At 41.3% G+C, this 18,635-nt stretch overlaps 1 protein-coding gene across 1 annotated transcript; it reads left to right on the top strand.

Annotated features, from left to right (window-relative positions):
• Positions 1-841: 841 nt before the first annotated feature.
• Positions 842-13,405, top strand: GUCA1B (guanylate cyclase activator 1B). Its single transcript, XM_073320398.1, has 4 exons — positions 842-1,045; positions 4,692-4,841; positions 11,218-11,332; positions 13,275-13,405. The coding sequence occupies exons 1-4, from the start codon at positions 842-844 to the stop codon at positions 13,403-13,405; spliced, it is 600 nt and encodes a 199-aa protein (XP_073176499.1).
• Positions 13,406-18,635: the final 5,230 nt, after the last annotated feature.

The following is an 18,635-nucleotide window of genomic DNA, read 5'->3' as shown; positions in this document are numbered from 1 at the left end:
AGCTTATCTAAAGTGATCATCAGGTGGGCCATTTCCAGCACAAATCCAGGTTTTCTCACCCTCCACCCCCCCACACAAATTCACTCTCCTGCTGGTGATAGCCCATCCAAAGTGACAACTCTTTACACAATGTGCATGACAATCAAGTTGGGCTATTTCCTGCACAAATCCATAGTTTCGCTTATCCTTGTGAATATTTCACACACTTGAAGGGAAGCCTGGAGTGTCCATCCCAAAAACTTCATACATATGTCAGTGACTAGAAACTACTCATTTCTGATTGCTTTATTATTCAAATAATGCACAGACTCAGAGAGAAGGGGATTATACATCACATATTAGTGGGAACCTCAGCTTTCAAATCCTTAGATTGACATTAGAAATCATTTTGATCCTGCCTGGAGTTTGCTCTTAAATGAGGCCCTGCTCTGGAACATGTGAAGGTCTCTGTGACACATAGTGGGAATCTCCTAATGATCTTAGTTATTTTTATCCCATCTAACACCACATGTTGTACTAATTTAACTAAGGAAACCCACTCCGGGATCCTCTACTGAGGGAATGAGATTGTAGCGTTGAGCAGAGACCACAGAATAGAAGGAAAGAGAAAGAAAGAAGAGAAGAAATAAAGCAAAAGCAACACAAGGTAACAAAACAGAAATATACAGTACCCATGAAAGACAGGATAGAGAAACAAAGACAGGAAATAACCCAAGAAGAAACAGAAGAAAGAAAAAGCAGCTGAAGGAGAAAAAGAAACAATATAAGCTAAAGGACATTGACTAAATTTTCCTTTCTTTTTTCTTTCTGTCAATCTTTCTCTTCTGTTTTTGGGAGCAACATGGGACAACATTTCACCAGTGAGGAAGGGGAACAAGCAGACATTGATGTTGCTGAGTTGCAGGAATGGTATAAGAAGTTTGTGGTCGAATGTCCCAGTGGGACTCTCTTCATGCATGAATTCAAACGCTTCTTTGGAGTCCAGGATAACCAGGAAGCAGCAGAATATATTGAGACTATGTTCAAAGCTTTTGATAAGAATGGGGTAAGTGTTAAAGACCTGCAGTAGTGGTGCTGGTTAAGTAGATCAATCACCAGTGTTCTTTTCTTTCTGAAACTTGGGGATTGTCTTGGCTCATCGCATCCTATTGTTTGTTTTTTATTACGTTTGAGACAAAGTTAGTGACAGATCTGTCAGGGTTGAACCCTGGTAGCCCAAGAAGGAGCTCTAGTTCCTTCCAGGATGCAAGGACTAACTAAATGAAAACATCCCCTTTAGTTCTGGTAGCTGAATCTAAACCATAGGTAGCAATTAAGGCCACTATTTTCTCACTCACATGCCTAACTATGGATTTAGATGCTTAACTTTAGGCTCCCACGTTAGCCAATGTTCCCAAAGATCCTCAGACAGTAGAGATGAATGCCAACGAGTTATCTTCCTCTCATGGTATAGAGGGAATCGTAGTGAATGAAGGTCTAGTGAGGCTCTGTATTCTGTGAAATGGAATGAGAATCTTGTATTGTCAGTGCCATGAAAGCACAGACTGAAATCCCAGTTTTAGTGAACCATCTGGTGAGTGAAGCTGTTATGTGCAGAAAGTCACTTAACTTTGGGCCCATTCTAAAGCCCACCAAAGTCAATAGAAAGATTCCAATTGACTTAATTAGTCTTTGGATCAGGTCCTAAAAAAGAGCCCTGCTGTATATAGTTAATATAGAACTAAGGCGAAGCTGGAAAATAACAGGACAAAGTGCTCCTTTTTTCAGTCACTCCAGAACACCCCATGGAGTTCAAATACTGATCCAGTGCTGAGATGACTATTACTGAGCCAGATTCTGCCACTCTTACTCATCCTGATTAGTACTTCGCTCTGCAAGCAGACCCTCTGATTTCACTGGCTCATGTTACTCCCACGGTAACTCATGATGATGATGATTGATGATTAATTAAGCACCAGAAATGTGCAAGCCACAAAAGAAGACAACCTCTATCCTGAAGAGTTACCATGTAACTCATTTTTGTTAACATTAATTATTTGTACTATCATGACAGTATTTGGTCCTTGTTAGTTTCCAATGCTCTGAAATTTCTCCACTGCTCTCACAACAGCATTAATAATTCGCCGATATAATTTAAATTATTTTCATAGCTGCTGTTTCCATGAGCAGTGCAAGATAAGTCCCTAAGTAGTGACAACTGACACATCTTTTTAACATCAGCTATGTTATAAACAGGAAAAGTATTTTGGATTTGGAAAAGTGCTCTGTAAAAGCTAGGTATCATTATCATTATCATATGCACAAATAACGATAAACAGGTGGAAGTTAATCAATATATTGATTTAAACCATTCAAGAAGTATGAAGTGGCTTAAATAATTATAACATTCTGGGCCTGATTCTCTGTTGTGTTGTCATTTACACGTTTGCAAAATGGGTGTGAAATGCTACCATTCCAGTTCAGTAACACTTTATGCCCACTGTGTACTAACTTTGTGTTGGTGAAAATTATGATACAAGGTCAAGGTAATGGAGAAATAGGCCCCTAATTCCAATCTGTTTTGCTAAATATTAACCTTATCAATTAGATAGATAGACAGGTAGATTTGGAAAGGAGTATAAAGCGTTAAGCAGCCAGCTCCGACTGAAATTTGAGGGGAGTTGGGTTCCCACAACTCTCCTAAGTTTCTTTGAAGCCCCAGCCATATTAGTTGCATGGTGGTGACCATTATTGCAAGTCAATTTGGGACAAAGGGTTGATGGTCATCTGCCTTCCATTAGATTTAGAGGGTCCCTATCCTGCTTCAATTGAAAGCAGTAGGGTCACGTCCAGAGAAAGGTTAGCAGGCGAGGCCATGAAAGAGAGTCTGACAAATCACATTTGGCTCAGAAATTAGGTTGCTGAAAAGAAGCTTCTACAAAACCTTAAGCCCAAGTACTGCAACTGCAGCCATGCCGGGGGCACCTGTGTAACCCCATTGACTTTCAGGGCCTTGCTATTTACCTGGGCAAAAAGGGGTGTTTTTCAATGCAGTTTAATTTCATTAAGATTGTTTCTTAAAGGTGTTAAACTGTGTCTAAATGGGCACTGGGACTGACTAAGTGTCTGTGTGGTTGCCTCTGCATTACTCTAATTTGAAATTATACAAATTCAGCAAAGATTGCATTTCCAAACAAACACAGGCCCCTGTCTTGCAAATGACAGCACATGAGTGCCCCATTTAAGTCAATGGCGCTCCAGTGAGGTGGAGCCGGGGACCTGCACACTAACAGTTGCAGTATCAGGTCACAGAAGTCAGTTCTGCGGTGGGTGCACATACTGTACCTACCTCCCATTAGCGGTAGCAGGAGAGAAGCGCAGCCATGAATGGAATGAAAAAGGGGATATTTTTAACAACAATGTAATGATCATAATACTCCCAAAATGTTATGGAGGGTGAATGTAAGGAAATCTTTCAGACATCATATCCTGCAAAGTATAGACTAGATACCGCACACACAAGATAGAAACACCTTTGACCTTCTGGTCTTCCCATAAAGCACAGACCCACCACAACTGTTATGGAACAGCCGTAATAAACTGAATGAACATGCTGGGCATTGACAAGTGATTCTCGCTGCCTTAAGAAGTGCACATTTTGGTGGGCCGCCCGAGTACTCTCCTGTGCAATTTCCAGTGTCCTTCTGATCACTGGCCATGAGCTGATACTCCTGTAAACCTGGTTTACATAGCAGGGCCTCTCTGAGGGCAACCTGCCCTGAGGGGAGACAGTCCTCGGACTTAGTGGTTGGGAATCTGGGGCCAGATCCTCAGCTGGTGTAAACTGGCTTAAATCTATTGAAGTCAATGTCGCTGCAGCAATTTGCACCAGTTAAAGATCTAGACCCATGTCTGTAGCTTTAGGTATTAGTGAAAAGTCACTAAGTTCTCCCTTTGAACCTCAGATCTCCAAGGAGCAGCACACCACGTTGTAGACTACCAGCTCACAAGTACCTTTGTAGATTGGATCATGGTTTATCTTTATATTGTTAAAAATCTTCCATTGTTTGGAAATTCAGGTTACTCTGGGCTGATATCAGTTTCAGTCCAGCAGGGTCACAGAAGGTGAAATTCATCCCTGTGCAAAGGCCTATGTGGTGCTAAGTCCCAGTTAAAACTCTCAAAGCAGAGCTTAAGTGGGGCGGAAGCAGGACTTACACAAAGCATAGACTTTGGCTGGCCCTCTGCACAGGGGTGAATTTCATCCACTGGGAGCAATTCTAGAGCACACTAGGGAGTATTAAAATAAATGCACATTTTAAACAGCGTTTTTTGTTCCTTGTTAAAATAAATAGACCAAAGTTTAAAAAATTCTGTATATACAAGACTTGACCTGATTTTTTCCTTGTCTTTTCCCTTCTCACCTAGTTAAATAGAGCAATTGAGGAAGGCTCTGTTTTTTGTTTAAGACAGCGAACACCTGAAACCTTCAGATCAGATTCAACAACAGATCGCCCTTTGCACAATCAATCAATTGGCTTGAAAGTGCACAGGATTCCTTCAAAAATGTAAGGAAGCAAATAAATAAATAAATAACCACATAATCAAGAGAATCACCTCAGCATATTTTTCATCCTTGTTTACAATACAAAACGATTGTATTGATCGGGTCTGACTAAGTGTCCCTGTGGTTGCCTCTCTTGTGTCTGCAGGATAACACCATTGATTTTCTGGAGTATGTGGCTGCTTTGAATCTTGTCCTACGAGGAAAATTGGAACACAAGCTGAGATGGACATTCAAAGTGTACGACAAGGATAGGAACGGCTGCATAGACAAACCTGAGCTCTTAGAAATAGTTGATGTGAGTAGGACTTCGCTATTACTAGCATTTAGAGGACCCAACTGAGACCAGGGGCCCATTATGCTAGACACTATATATACATATAGTAAAGGCAGTCTCTTCCTCAAAGAGCTAACAAACTGAGTAGACAAGACAGACAAAGGATGTAAGTAAGGATTATGTTACTGATGGGGAAGGGAAGCACAGAGAAATTAAGTGATTTGCTCAAAGAAAGGGAGTCTGTGGCAAAGGCAGGAGCGGAACCATCTTCTCCGCCTCAGTTCAATGCCTTAAGCCCAAGATCTAAATCTATCTACTCATTTGGGTATGCTCTTTATGCCCCATACTACTCATGAGCCAAGGGATTAATGTCATTAAGCAAGACACTCTTCCCTGCTCAACATAATGACCTGTACTGTTCTCAAATGAGTTAGTAATTGCAGAAATAATTCGGGATAATGACGAAGCCTGAAGTGAGAATGGCCAGCCTCAGTGACAGGGACTACCACATCCTTTGTGCAATGGCAGGATGGGAACCACTGGAGAAGGCCAGGGAATAAGTTCCATGATCTGCAGATATATGGATCAGTTGCCCACAGACCATGCATCAGAGGCCCAGGAAGGCAGGAGGCAGAAACAGTAGCCAGGGAGGACCTGTCCCTGTAACCACCAGTGAATTCCTCACACAACAACACATACTCTGACTAGTGTGGAAGGGGTGAATTTCATATTATTTATGAGTCTGGATTAAGGTTTCCTGTCTGAATACTGTGCAGTAAGGGGAGAGACACAAGTTAGTGGTAATACTGGGCAGAATCATCCTTGCTGATCCACACTGTGAATTTCTGTTATGTATTCTGCAATTGCTGTTGAGGGAGAGCTTGTGGCCTAGAGTTTAGGGCAAAGGGATTGAGCGCCAGGACTCATTGGTTCTAGTTATTGTGTGACCTTGGACAAAACTCTCAATCTCTCTGTGCTGCAGTTACCCCATCTGGGTATCATTATATGTACCTATTTCACAGGGATATTTGTGAGACTTAATTAGTGATTATAAACCCCTTTGAGATTCTCTGAAAAGATACTGTATCGAAAGATCTGGTCAAAGAAAGGGAAACTTTCTGCAAAAAAACATCCCTTTGTTTTGTTGAAAAGTCAACATTTGGAAAAATTCGATCAGCTCTAATTTACTGATGTCATTGTCACATGTGAAATGAGTATGGAACAAATAATCATCGGGGTGAGGGAGAAGGGTGAATTCTATTTTCTGGTTCTAATTGGAGAGGATGAATTGCTGGGATTAGGCTCATAACTAGAGTCAGATGAATGCTGCAAAAACATCATTAATAATATCCATTAGAATCCCCATCAGTGTTCGGTTTGATGAGGTCCCTTTGGTGAACATTTGCTTGAATGAGCTTTGTACACACAAGCAGTTGGAAAAAAGCCTGGTTTTTGTGTGCCTGTCAGCGTTTATACGTGAGCCAGGTTGCTTGTGCATGAAACAAAGATATTCACAATGCCTTATTCAGTCTTCTCCTGTTTAAAAGTTTTCAGTTACTCAGTCAGGGGTCAGAAACATTCGATGTGACATAAGTGATCAGTCAGATATCATGAATAAAAAAATAGCAAGTAGTCACAGTCCCTAGTTCGTAGATACCCTTGTAGGCTGAACATTTGTCAGCTGAAATCTTAGAAAAATCTTTATGAATAATGAATATGTTCAGAGAAATCAGGATGGACTAGCTCTTCTTGGCACAAGTTCTCTTTGACCAGGCAGGATCAGCTTTCCTTTGAAAGAATTAAGGTTGCTCTGTCTCTCTCTCTCTCACTCTTCACTGTGGTACCTGAGCATTTAGCCTCTTCTGGGAACTTCTTCCCAATTCTTAGAGCCCTGCAAATCTGTGGATATCTGCTTTATATCCGCAGATATCCACATCCTCAAATGAGGATATCCGCGAGCCATGTTTGCGGATCGTGGATCAGATGCCGATACAAATTTTGTATCTGCGCAATTCTCTCCTAAACAGCAAGGGAAGTACTTAGTAGTCACAGCAGGGATTGTAATTAGCTAGTATCTTCTTCACTAAATCCAATTGACCTCTCTTCTTGGATAGGTCATGGGCAGCAGGTGTGGTAAGGATCCTTTGACCAGCACCATCAGGGAGGACAGCCCTAGTGAAGTTTAGCCATGGTTTTTAGGTCAACAGGGAATTGTTTTAAGGTCACCTAAACAAAAGTGGATCTAGGCTGCTGGCACTTAACATTAAAAAGGTTGCAGAGCAGTTTTTAAACTAAGAGATGGAGGGGAGGGGGAAGCCGATGGCTGCAGAGCTGCTCATGGATCGGACAGAGACTTCTCTTAGAGGAGAGTCTATTGATAGAGATTCTCTAGGTTTTAGTCAGGAGGAGATGATGGAAGAGGATAAAGTATGGGCAAGATCAGACGAGAAACATTCACAGAAAGAATCTGACACATCAGAAAAGGGCAGACAAATAAACAGTGACAAGTTTTTAAAGTGCTTGTACACAAATGCTAGAAGTCTAAATAATAAGAAGGGTGAACTAGAGTGCCTCATGTTAAAGGAGGATACTGATATAATAGGCATCATAGAAACCTGGTGGAGTGAGGACAATCAATGGGACACAATCATTCCGGGGTACAAAATATATCGGAAGGACAGAACCGGTCGTGCAGGGAGAGGAGTGGCACTATATGTGAAAGAAAGCGTAGAATCAAATGAAGTAAAAATTTTAAATGAATCCACATGTTGCACAGAATCTCTATGGATAGTAATTCTGTGCTCTAATAAGAATATAACAGTAGGGATCTATTATCGACCACCTGACCAGGACAGTGATAGTGACGATGAAATGCTAAGGGAGATTAGAGAGGCTACCAAAATAAAGAACTCAATAATAGTGGAGGATTTCAATTATCCCCATATTGACTGTCACCTCAGGACAAAATGCAGAGACAAAATTTCTCGATACTTTAAATGACTGCTTCTTGGAGCGGCCGGTATAGCAACCCACAAGGGGAGAGGCAACTCTCAATCTAGTCCTGAGTGGAGCACAGGATCTGGTCCAGAGGTAACTATAACAGGACCGCTTGGAAATAGTGACCATAGTATAATAACATTTAACTTTCCTGTGGTGGGAAGAACACCTCAACAACCCAACACTATGACATTTAATTTCAGAAAGGAGAACTATGCAAAAAAGAGGAGGTTAGTTAAGCAGAAATTAAAAGGTATAGTGACTAGAGTGAAATCCCTGCAAGCGGCATGGACACTTTTCAAAGACACCATAATAGAGGCTCAACTTAAATGTGTGCCCCAAATTAAAAAACACAGTAAAAGAACTAAAAAAGAGCCACCATGACTTAACAACCATGTAAAAGAAACAGTGAGAGATAAAAAGGCATCTTTTAAAAAGTGGAAGTCAAATCCTAGTGAGATAAATAGAAAGGAACATAAACACTGCCAAATTAAAGGTAAAAATGGAATAAGAAAAGCCAAAAAGGAGTTTTAAGAACAGCTAGCCAAAAACTCAAAAGGTAATAACAAAATGTTTTTTAAGTACATCAGAAGCAGGAAGCCTGCTACACAACCAGTGGGGCCCCTGGATGATCGAGATACAAAAGGAGCACTTGAAGATGATAAAGTCATCGCAGAGAAACTAAATGAATTCTTTGCTTCAGTCTTCACTGCTGAGAATGTTAGGGAGATTCCCAAACCGGAGCCGTCTTTTGTAGGTGACAAATCTGAGGAATTGTCAGACTGAAGTGTAACTAGAGGAGATTTTGGAATTAATTGAGAAACTTAACAGTAACAAGTCACTGGGACCAGATGGCATTCACCCAAGAGTTCTGAAAGAACTCAAATGTGAAACTGTGGAACTATTAACTATGGTTTGTAACCTGTCCTTTAAATCAGCTACTGTACCCAATGACTGGAAGATAGCTAATGTAACGCCAACATTTAAGAAGGTCTCTAGAGGTGATCCTGGCAATTACAGACCGGTAACAAACAACAAACATGTGGACAAGGGGGATCCAGTGGACACAGTGTTCTTAGATTTCCAGAAAGCCTTTGACAAGGTCCCTCACCAAAGGCTCTTACATAAATTAAGTTGTCATGGGATAAGAGGGAAGATCCTTTCATGGACTGAGAACTGGTTAAAAGACAGGGAACAAAGGGTAGGAATAGATGGTAAATTTTCTGAATGGAGAGGGCTAACGAGTGGTGTTCCGCAAGGGTCAGTCCTAAGACGAATCCTATTCAATTTGTTCATAAATGATCTGAAGAAAGGGGTAAACAGTGAGGTGGCAAAGTTTGCAGATGATACTAAATTGCTCAAGATAGTTAAGACCAAAGCAGACTGTGAAGAACTTCAAAAAGAAGTTAAGTGATTGGGCAACAAAATGGCAAATGAAATTTAATGTGGATAAATGTAAAGTAATGCACATTGGAAAAAATAACCCCAACTACACATACAATATGATGGGGGTTAATTTAGCTACAACTTAGGAGAAAGATCTTGGAGTCATCGTGGATAATTCTCTAAAGATGTCCACGCAGTGTGCAGCGGCAGTCAAAAAAGCAAACGGGATGTTAAGAATCATTAAAAAAGGAATAGAGAATAAGACAGAGAATATCTTATTGCCCTTATATAAATCCATAGTATGCCCACATCTTGAATACTGCATACAGATGTGGTCTCCTCATCTCAAAAAAGATATACTGGCATTAGAAAAGGTTCCGAAAAAGGCAACTAAAATGATTAGGGGTTTGGAACGGATCCCATATGAGGAGAGATTAAAGAGGCTAGGACTTTTCAGCTTGGAAAAGAGGAGACTACGGGGGGATATGATAGAGGTCTATAAAATCATGAGTGGTGTGGAGAAAGTGAATAAGGAAAAGTTATTTACTTGTTCCCATAATAAAAGAAGTAGGGGCCACCAAATGAAATAAATGGGTAGCAGGTTTAAAACTAATAAAAGGAAGTTCTTCTTCACTCAGTGCACAGTCAACCCATGGAACTCCTTGCCTGAGGAGATTGTGAAGGCTAGGACAATAACAGGATTTAAAAGAGAACTGGATAAATTCATGGAGGGTAAGTCCATTAATGGCTATTAGCCAGGATGGGTAAAGAATGGTGTCCCTAGTGTCTGTTTGTCAGAGGATGGCAGGAGAGAGATCACTAGACCATTATCTGTTAGGTTCACTCCCTCTGGGGCGCCTTGCATTGGCCACTGTTGGTAGACAGGATACTGGTCTGGATGGACCTTTGGTCTGACCCAGGATGGCCTTTCTTATGTTCTTATGTTGAATCGGGCATGGCTGTGTCATACCTTCACCAATCTCCAGGCTGGCAAGATGCCAGCCAAACGCTTCAACCTCATGAACACAATTGGTGCTGAAGAGGCATTTGTCCCAAGGGCAGCTGGGATGGAGGGGTGAATAGAAAAGACCTGTCTAATTCTAGGGACAGAAAATAGACTAGACCATGCTGTGCTTTCAACTACATTACTCCAAATCTTGAGTAATGCCACTGACTCCAATTTGGACCAGATATTTTAGCATACTAGTGTATCTGGTCTTAGCTTGAAATCATATTAGGAACCTGTCTAGAACACTCATTTGGCATCTGTTTGGATGAAAGGTGCTACATAAATGAAAGGTCATTATTATTACTGGGTTTTTGCATTTTAGAGATGTTTACAAACTGAAATGCTTCTAGGGGTGTGCATGTAAGGATCTGTTCCTGCTCCCATTGAATTCAGTGGCAAAAACTTCCCTGAGAGCACAATTGGACCCAGAAGAGGAAACAATCCCGAGGATTTAGATTAATTAATTAATTAATCAATAATAACATTTTCACTTTCACTTACTATTATTTTTATTATTATTATTATTTCCCTTCCCCCTCTTTTTTTTTTCTATTAGCAGAGAAATTTTTTCTGCAGCTGGAGAGTGCCAGCAGGGCCAGAAGTAGCACAGAGTCTGCCAAAGCTGGCCCCAATGTCAGCAACTATATTCACCCCAAATAAATTAGTAGTAATACTGATAATGAGATGTGAATGAGCTCAGATCTGAGAGGCATGGATGGAGGGAGGCACTAGGTTTCTTTCCCCAGATATGCCACTGACATGCTATGTAGCCTTGGACAAATCATTTAACTTTTCAGCATGAATTTTCCCATCTGTAAAATGGGGACAGTAATACTTGCTTACCCAGCTTGCAGGGGAGCATTGAGGTTTGATTAATGTTTGTGATAGGCACAGGGAGACAGACAGACAGCAGATTCAAAGTGCTAAATGTCATCATTAATAACTCTCTTTCTTTGTTGTTTTGTGCTTGACAGCCCTTTTACTCACAAGCTTCTTTTCTTCCAGTCTATTTACAGGCTGAAGAAAGCGTGTCGGTCAGAAAGGGAAGAGAGGACTCCACTGCTCTCCCCCGAGGAAGTTGTGGAGAGGATATTTCAGTTAGTGGATGAGAATGGGGACGGTAAGAAATTTACAGCTCAGGTTGGATTCATGCCTTGTGAACAAACACCTATGCTGACTAGACCAATTTAATTGACTTTATTGTTGATCACCTAGAAGGAGGATCATCTTATCTATATTAGACATGGTGGACCACGCTCTGATCTCAGTTACATTGAGGTAAATCTTGAAGTAACTATATTAAGGTCAATATCGAAGGGAAGGAGAACATTTCCTGTTATCATAACAAAAGAAAACAGGAGTTCAACATGGAAAGATCTTCTAATCTAGCTAAGTAATTATTCCACACCCATCTACATCCCTGAGATCATGAGGTACCCTGCAAAGGCAGAATACAGGGCTCAATCCTGAAACCCTGGAGTAGTCCTTTATAGTCCCATTGAAGTCAATGGGACCACTCACATCAATAATGGTTTGCAGGATCAGGTTCAGAGTTGTTTGAGAAAGGATGTATCAGATATCAAACTATAGCAACATTTGATCTTAGTCAAAAGCCCACTTCATGAAGGATAGGCCTGAATATTTTTCTGTCTCTTAGGCCTTATCCACATGGGGAAATTGACCAGAATAGCTATTTTAGAATATTAGCTATTCTGGAATAACCCCCCATGTGGACACTGTTCCAAAATAAAAGTGACTTTATTGGAGAGTAATTACTCTGCTTTGGAATAATTCCTCCAGAATACAATCGCTTTTATTCAGTAATAGAGAGGCCACACAGAGGAGTTATTCCAGAATAGCAAAATGATACCAGAATAGTGCTAGTTGAATAGTTATTCTGAACAGTCAATTTTCCCATGTAGACAAGGCCTTAGGAAAGGGATCTGATGACTGTAAACGTGTTGTGGGATGGATCGAAACCTGAAATACCTATACCTTTGGTGATTTTACAGTACCCTGGAAGACAGGTCACACATTGATGAGCAGAGGACTGGTAATGAATTGTTGCCCTCATTGTTACATTTACATTTAATGTACAGAATATCATTTTTACTTCCTTTTCTCCTCTTCTCTCTGACTTCGAGTATGTCTACACTACAGGGACTACACCAGCATAGCTATGGCACCATAGGTATGCTGGCACAACCTCATAGGTGCATCTCCACTGGACCCTTCTTTTGGCAGCATGTAGGGTACACACATATGTAGTCCCCCTCGTGCAGGTAAAAAGAGCAGTTTGTAGTTCGTGAGGCATAGCTTAGGTAAGTAAAGAGGCGCCTGCAGGGTGTGAGTATGTATTCAAGTCCATACCCTGCACACTATCTATTTGCCTAAGCACTGCCTCTCCAGCTACAATGCTGCTTTTAGCAGTGTAGTGTCCTGCTGCCTGCTCACGGCTGGAGCCTTTCACTGACAGGTGTAGCTACACACCCTAGCGAGGAGACGATGTGCTTTTCACTGTGGCATGGAGTTGCATGTCCCTTAAATGCCACCACCAGTGGTGTGTAGTGTAGACATATCCAGGTTGTAGACACAGCCTATGCTGACTGAAAGGCATTTTCTGTCAGTGAAGGAATACCACCTCCCTGCGTCAAAGAACCTAGGCTAACAGAAGCATTCTTCCATCTTCCTAGCTGTGTCTACACTGACGGTTAGGTTGGCATAGATACAGTGCTCAGGAGTGTGGATTTTTCACACCCCGATCAACACAGCTATGTCAACCTAAATGTTAAGTGTAAACCAGGCCTTTCTGTCACACTCTATTGATCAAAAAAGAAAAGGAGGACTTGTGGCACCTTAGAGACTAACCAATTTATTTGAGCATAAGCTTTCGTGAGCTACAGCATCCAATGAAGTGAGTTGTAGCTCACGAAAGCTTATGCTCAAATAAATTGGTTAGTGTCTAAAGTGCCACAAGTCCTCCTTTTCTTTTTGTGAATACAGACTAACAGGGCTGCTACTCTGAACTCTATTGATCGCTATCTTCCCCATTTCTTCTACAGGGCAATTGTCCCTTGATGAGTTCATTGATGGTGCACGGAAAGACAAATGGGTGATGAAGATGTTACAAATGGACGTAAACCCTGGAGGGTGGATTGTGGAACAGAGAAGGAAAAGTGCTTGTTTTAATTGAATCCTCTGTGATCATGATGTGGATGAAAATGTGTGATCCTGGGTGCACCGGTGGCTATTTCATTTTGAGGGTGAAATCACCAGATGGCAATCGCCTGTCACTTTTAACACAATCTCAGCATCCAAATGAGAACTTCAGATTGCTTGAGGAACCATCTTTCCATATGTCACACCTGTATGCTGAATATAGCATGGAGACCATTGCTGGCAAGCCACTGTAGGGAATAGGCCTCTTTGTGTACATGCTACCCTGCTTGTCAGCTCAGGTTCCTGGTTGCACCCAAAGGAAGTAACGTCTGATAGTATCCTGCCACGGCTGGTATTCTGAGCAGTGTTTGATATTGAGACTGCCCCAGGGGATTGGGAAAGGAGTGTTCCTGATGCAGTGGTATAGCTTTCATGGTAGATCAGTGTGTCTGTCAATATCATCAATGCCTGCAGAGAGATGAAAATATTGGAAAACAACTACAAAAAATAAGTGCTTTGATAGACTCTGAGTACTCAAGAAGTCTGTTATGATGCCTAATACGTGTGTGAATGAAGGGTGGAAATATTTCATAGACCACAATAAGCTCTTTGGGACAAGGACTGTCTTTTTGTTCTGTGTCTGTACAGCACCTACCACCAGGTAGTCCTGGTATGTGGCTGGGGCTCCTAGGCATTCCAGAAATACAAACAATTACTAATTGTAATAAGTGCGTTGCTGCTAACCTAAAATCATTAGACATCAATATAACAGCATCACAAATGCAAGTTACATTCCAGCCCATGAGATAATGTTATGTTCTGAATTTCTGTGCTGGTAGCCAAAACTATGCATACAGAGCACAGGAAAATATATCGTAGAGAACAATAGTATACTGGCTGGGCAGATGGAGCTCGCGCCTTTTCTGTCTCCCGTTTCTATCTGCCAAATCCTACCCCTGCATCAAGCCAGGTGGTTCTGGGTGAGTTGGGAAAATAAAAACTCCAGACTATGGAGTAGCAGTAGAAAGTGCAGTACTGCTCGACTGCAGGATTTAGATGCTGGGTTGACATAATTAGAAGTCCACTTCTTTTTGAGCCTCTGTTTTCTTATTGAATCGTTGCTGACAGGCAGATTTCTCTACATTGTGGATCTATTCTGAACTCATTCAGCTTGCAGAACTTTCACTGCCATTGAGAGGTGTTTTGTGTCTGGAAAGAGTGGGTAGGAGAGGGCAGAATTTTGCTCATTAATTTTCATATTAACAAGAGCACCAGCATTTGTTTGTAATGAGTGCTGGTAGAATGAAACAAAAATGATCTATGACTATCCTAAGGGATAAGCATGGTGTGAGTTTATTCCAGAGCTACTAAGCCAGTTGCACACCACAAATAGTGAATAGCTGATAGAGAAAATAATTTATAGGCATCCTCTAGCCTGAGATTTGTTATACTTACAAATAACAACCATATCTGCATAGTGCAGGTTGGATAATGGACAGGAAAAAAAGGGACAAATGTATTGAATAGTTTATTTGGAATAAAAAAATTAAACCAGGAAAAAATATGACTGAATATACTAGACCTGTATTTTTTCCCTTTGAAGCAGTAGGTCTAATCATATCTATGGGAGACTTGCAATCACTTTTCATTTTTCTGTGGCCTTTTACTGTAGTGTCCTTGCTTCTCATTAGTTCACTGGTTTGTTCTTCTATGGCTTTAGTGGTTTTTTAAACGTAGGGAAACGGGGGAAACAGAATAAGATTAATATTGTGCTGCAGTTCATGTTTAAAAGATGAATCCACACGTCGGTCTATTTGTTAAATAGACTTTGTAAGACCGTGTTCAAGTTATTGCCATAGCACAGAAAAGATGTGGTATTTTTCATTTCTAAGTGAAAGCTATACTTTGGGTTATACAGTGGCTGCTCTGAAAACATCATTCTAGTTTCAGAGTTATTACCAATTCCAGAGATATTCCCTACACTTAAAATGAAGAATACACAGCAGCCTCTGGATTAGTTGTAAACATTGTATAAATCCAGGACCACATTCTCAGCTAGCATAAGATAGTGTAGCTCTATTGACTTTAGTTCTACGTTTCTGAGTTATACCAGCTGGGGATCTTCCCCATAAAGCAGGGTTAGAGAGGATCAACCCAATTCAGAAGTGACATAGAGCGTGGCCTAAATTATGTGTCCTTAGACTCCTTCCACTTACATAGCTCTGTTCATACCCACTCTACTGATAGATGTTCCATGGAGCCCGATTCTCCACTGCCTTGCGCCTTGTGTCGTCATTTACTCAAGACCAGATTTTGAACTCTCACAGGTTTCATACGCATATAACTGCTTGACTTAATTGGAGTTAGTCCTACTTTACACTAGGGTAAGGGCCTGATCCAAAGCTCATTGAAATCAATCCAGAATTTACACCTTCATAATAGGAATTCCAGGATCCAAACCAACCTAACACAACTTGACAATTGCTTTTCCACTCCATATTTCATTTTCTTTTCAGGTTTACATATGGCTGGTATTTTAGTTTCTCATTACATAGTAGAAGCTTCCTTATGCCAGTCAGCCAATCAGATTGTGGAGAAAGAAAGATGGTTGAAATCCCCCATCCCCATTCAAATAACTGTATGCTGGTGGGCTATTACAATGAAAGCTTGTATAGAATCATTGTTAGAGTTTTGTAACATTTAAATTTAATAAAGAATATTTATTTATTAAAATAATGTGTTTCTTTCTATGTTCTACCTTTTCTCATTTCCCTTCAGATTGAAGTGGTGGCCCATGGGGTATAAGGCAGAGCAATGGGGTGAAATTAGCAAGATGAGTCTCAGGAGCAACGTTCTGTCTAAGAGAAATCTTTGAGGGTCTGAAATAATGAACTTGGGAAGGGGTGGGGCTCACCTTGCTTGGGTCTCGTATAACTAAACAGAATGAGGCAAAAACAATATTCAGTATGGGTTGACCCTGGAGCTACAAGGAGATGGGCTAGTGACTTAATAGGTCTCTTCCGCTGTCCTGTAGCTAATAGGATGCCCATGAGATAAGTATTTCTTTTCCAGATTGGATTTGATATAGCATCACTCAAAAAATCATGCACCACGCGAGATGCAGATGTGATGGCCACCATCTTGGGCACTGAACCAGCGAACTCCAGAGCTAAATGCAGCTGGAGTTAAAGAGTCAGGCTCTATAGCTGTACCAGACTCACAGCCTCTGTGGAGCAGGTAGAGAAGGGCCACTTAACACACGCTCACCAGTGGGCTACACAAGGACCTGTGACACAGAATTATTGAAGATGACAGTGGCAGCTTCTCCAATAGCAGCAACATATATAAAGAGCCAGATTTCCTGCAGGGGGTTAACTCCCAGGTGAAACCAGGAGGCAAGCCCAGCTCAGCCAGAGGGCAGTCCTCAGATGACTCTCCCTGCTGCCGGTAGTACTTGGTCTTATTTAATTGGTCATTGTTTGTCAAAGGTAAAGGCTACATATTTGGATGTAGCTGACCACTGTCCTTTGTGAAGGGACTAATCCGAAAGCAGCAAACTCATATGGCAGAAGCAAAGGTTCCCCCTTAAATCATTGACTTAATCAGATTAATGAGCTCAGGATTGTGGCTGTATTAGTTAGGAAGGAATACACCACAGTCAGTTTCAAGTAAGTATGTTTTACTGACTGCATAAGTGGAGCATGTGCATTCACTAGGAGCAGTAGGATCCCACTCAAATGAAGGCACAAAGTAGCAGATCCAAAATCAAGGTCAAACATAGCTCTGAAGGAAGCAGATGCCACTCCACTGAGCTCAGTGGAATTACACTGACTCATTCTAGGGTTGTATTTGGCCACTAGTGTTTACAAATCTTACTGGTGGTTTTTTGTTTTGTTCTTTTGTAATTAATGTCCTTTAAACTAACTTCGCTACCACAATAGTGAAATGATTTTTAATGGGGTGATGGAAACACCTGTCTGCATGTGTGACCAAATGTTGGTTTCTGCAATTTAGAGCCAGTGGGTTGGTAGTGGGCTATTTTAATTAGATGGCGCCTCTTATCAAATTACAAAATACAGAGTGCTATGTATTATTCCTTCTGTAACTTCTAGTGCAAGGCCTTTGCTAAGAATGGAAGCTGAGGACAAGGAGAAGAAGAGCTCTATTTTAAAAATCCCTAAATGTAAATTCTGGCTAAAAAAAAGAAATAATGGAGCCAGTTTTCCACTGGTATAAATCTGGTAGTGAGGAATCAGCCCCAATCTCTCTCTCCCTCTCTCTCTGTGTCATCAGTGCCGTTGTCATCTTCTGTCAAAAATATCATACTGGAACTATAGTCCCACTGCTAAGTCTATAAGCACTAAATGCTTTGATGTCCTCTCAAACTCAATTTGACCTCTGTGTTGGCTCTTGCTGTCAACTACTGTATTAATCCATTTTCCAGACTTACTGCCTTGCTGAAATTGGATTTGCCTGATCTGATTTCTCATTGGCCTAAATTGGAAAATTGGAGGATGGGTATTGATGCTTGCTAAAAGACAAATACCATCTGACTCTCTGAGCTGATCATCGTTTGCTCCCATTCTTGATGATCAACAAAGTTAGAACACACCTGAAGGTGAAATAATGAGGTTAGAAAGCTGAAGTCTTTGCTGCTGCAGAGATTGGCTGTGTGGGAGATGTGATAGAGAATAGTAGAGTTATCTTGCTCTGAAGTATGCTGCACAGATAGATTCTCCAGGAACATTACTGAGCATGGCTGAGCATTGTTCAGGAATTGTCTCTGCTTTGAAAGAGACATGGGCCCCAACACAACCCCTGATTCAGGATCAGATCCGGATCTTTATGGGGCTTGGTCCTGCACAGTGCAGAGGTTCAGGTCCTCAACTAGTGTAAACTGTCAATGAAAATCAATGAAGCTATGACAGTTTACCCCACATTGAGGATTTGCCTCCAGTTGCAGATTGCTGTGCATATTAGCAAGATGAGGGAACCCAGTTCTGCATTAATGGATGCACTGCTGGATGGGCACAATATGATCCCTGCCTGGAAGCAAGTATGCGACTTGAGCAGAAAGCAAGCTGTTACCAGGGCTAGGACTGCATGTAAGTCCATGTATATTCTGACACGCCCATTCTCTGTCCACAGGCCCACAGTCTTGAGAGGTAGGAGTGAGCACAGTAGGGGCTAGCGATTCACTCCTGCTCTGAGGGGAGGACTATGTCAAGGTCTTAACCCCACCTCCACCCACATGTATCCTCCAC

The sequence above is a fragment of the Lepidochelys kempii genome, chromosome 21 (genome assembly GCF_965140285.1).
Source record: "Lepidochelys kempii isolate rLepKem1 chromosome 21, rLepKem1.hap1, whole genome shotgun sequence".
Lineage (NCBI taxonomy): Eukaryota > Metazoa > Chordata > Testudines > Cheloniidae > Lepidochelys > Lepidochelys kempii.
Note: the sequence above shows the minus strand (reverse complement) of the source record. Positions and strands in the feature narration are given on the sequence as shown.

Excerpts from the sequence above, each read along its gene's own strand:
- GUCA1B (XM_073320398.1), top strand. The coding sequence starts at position 842 with ATGGGACAACATTTCACCAGTGAGGAAGGGGAACAAGCAGACATTGAT. Across the intron at positions 4,842-11,217 it reads AGCTCTTAGAAATAGTTGAT|TCTATTTACAGGCTGAAGAA; the intron begins GTGAGTAGGACT and ends CTTTTCTTCCAG. Across the intron at positions 11,333-13,274 it reads AGTGGATGAGAATGGGGACG|GGCAATTGTCCCTTGATGAG; the intron begins GTAAGAAATTTA and ends TTTCTTCTACAG.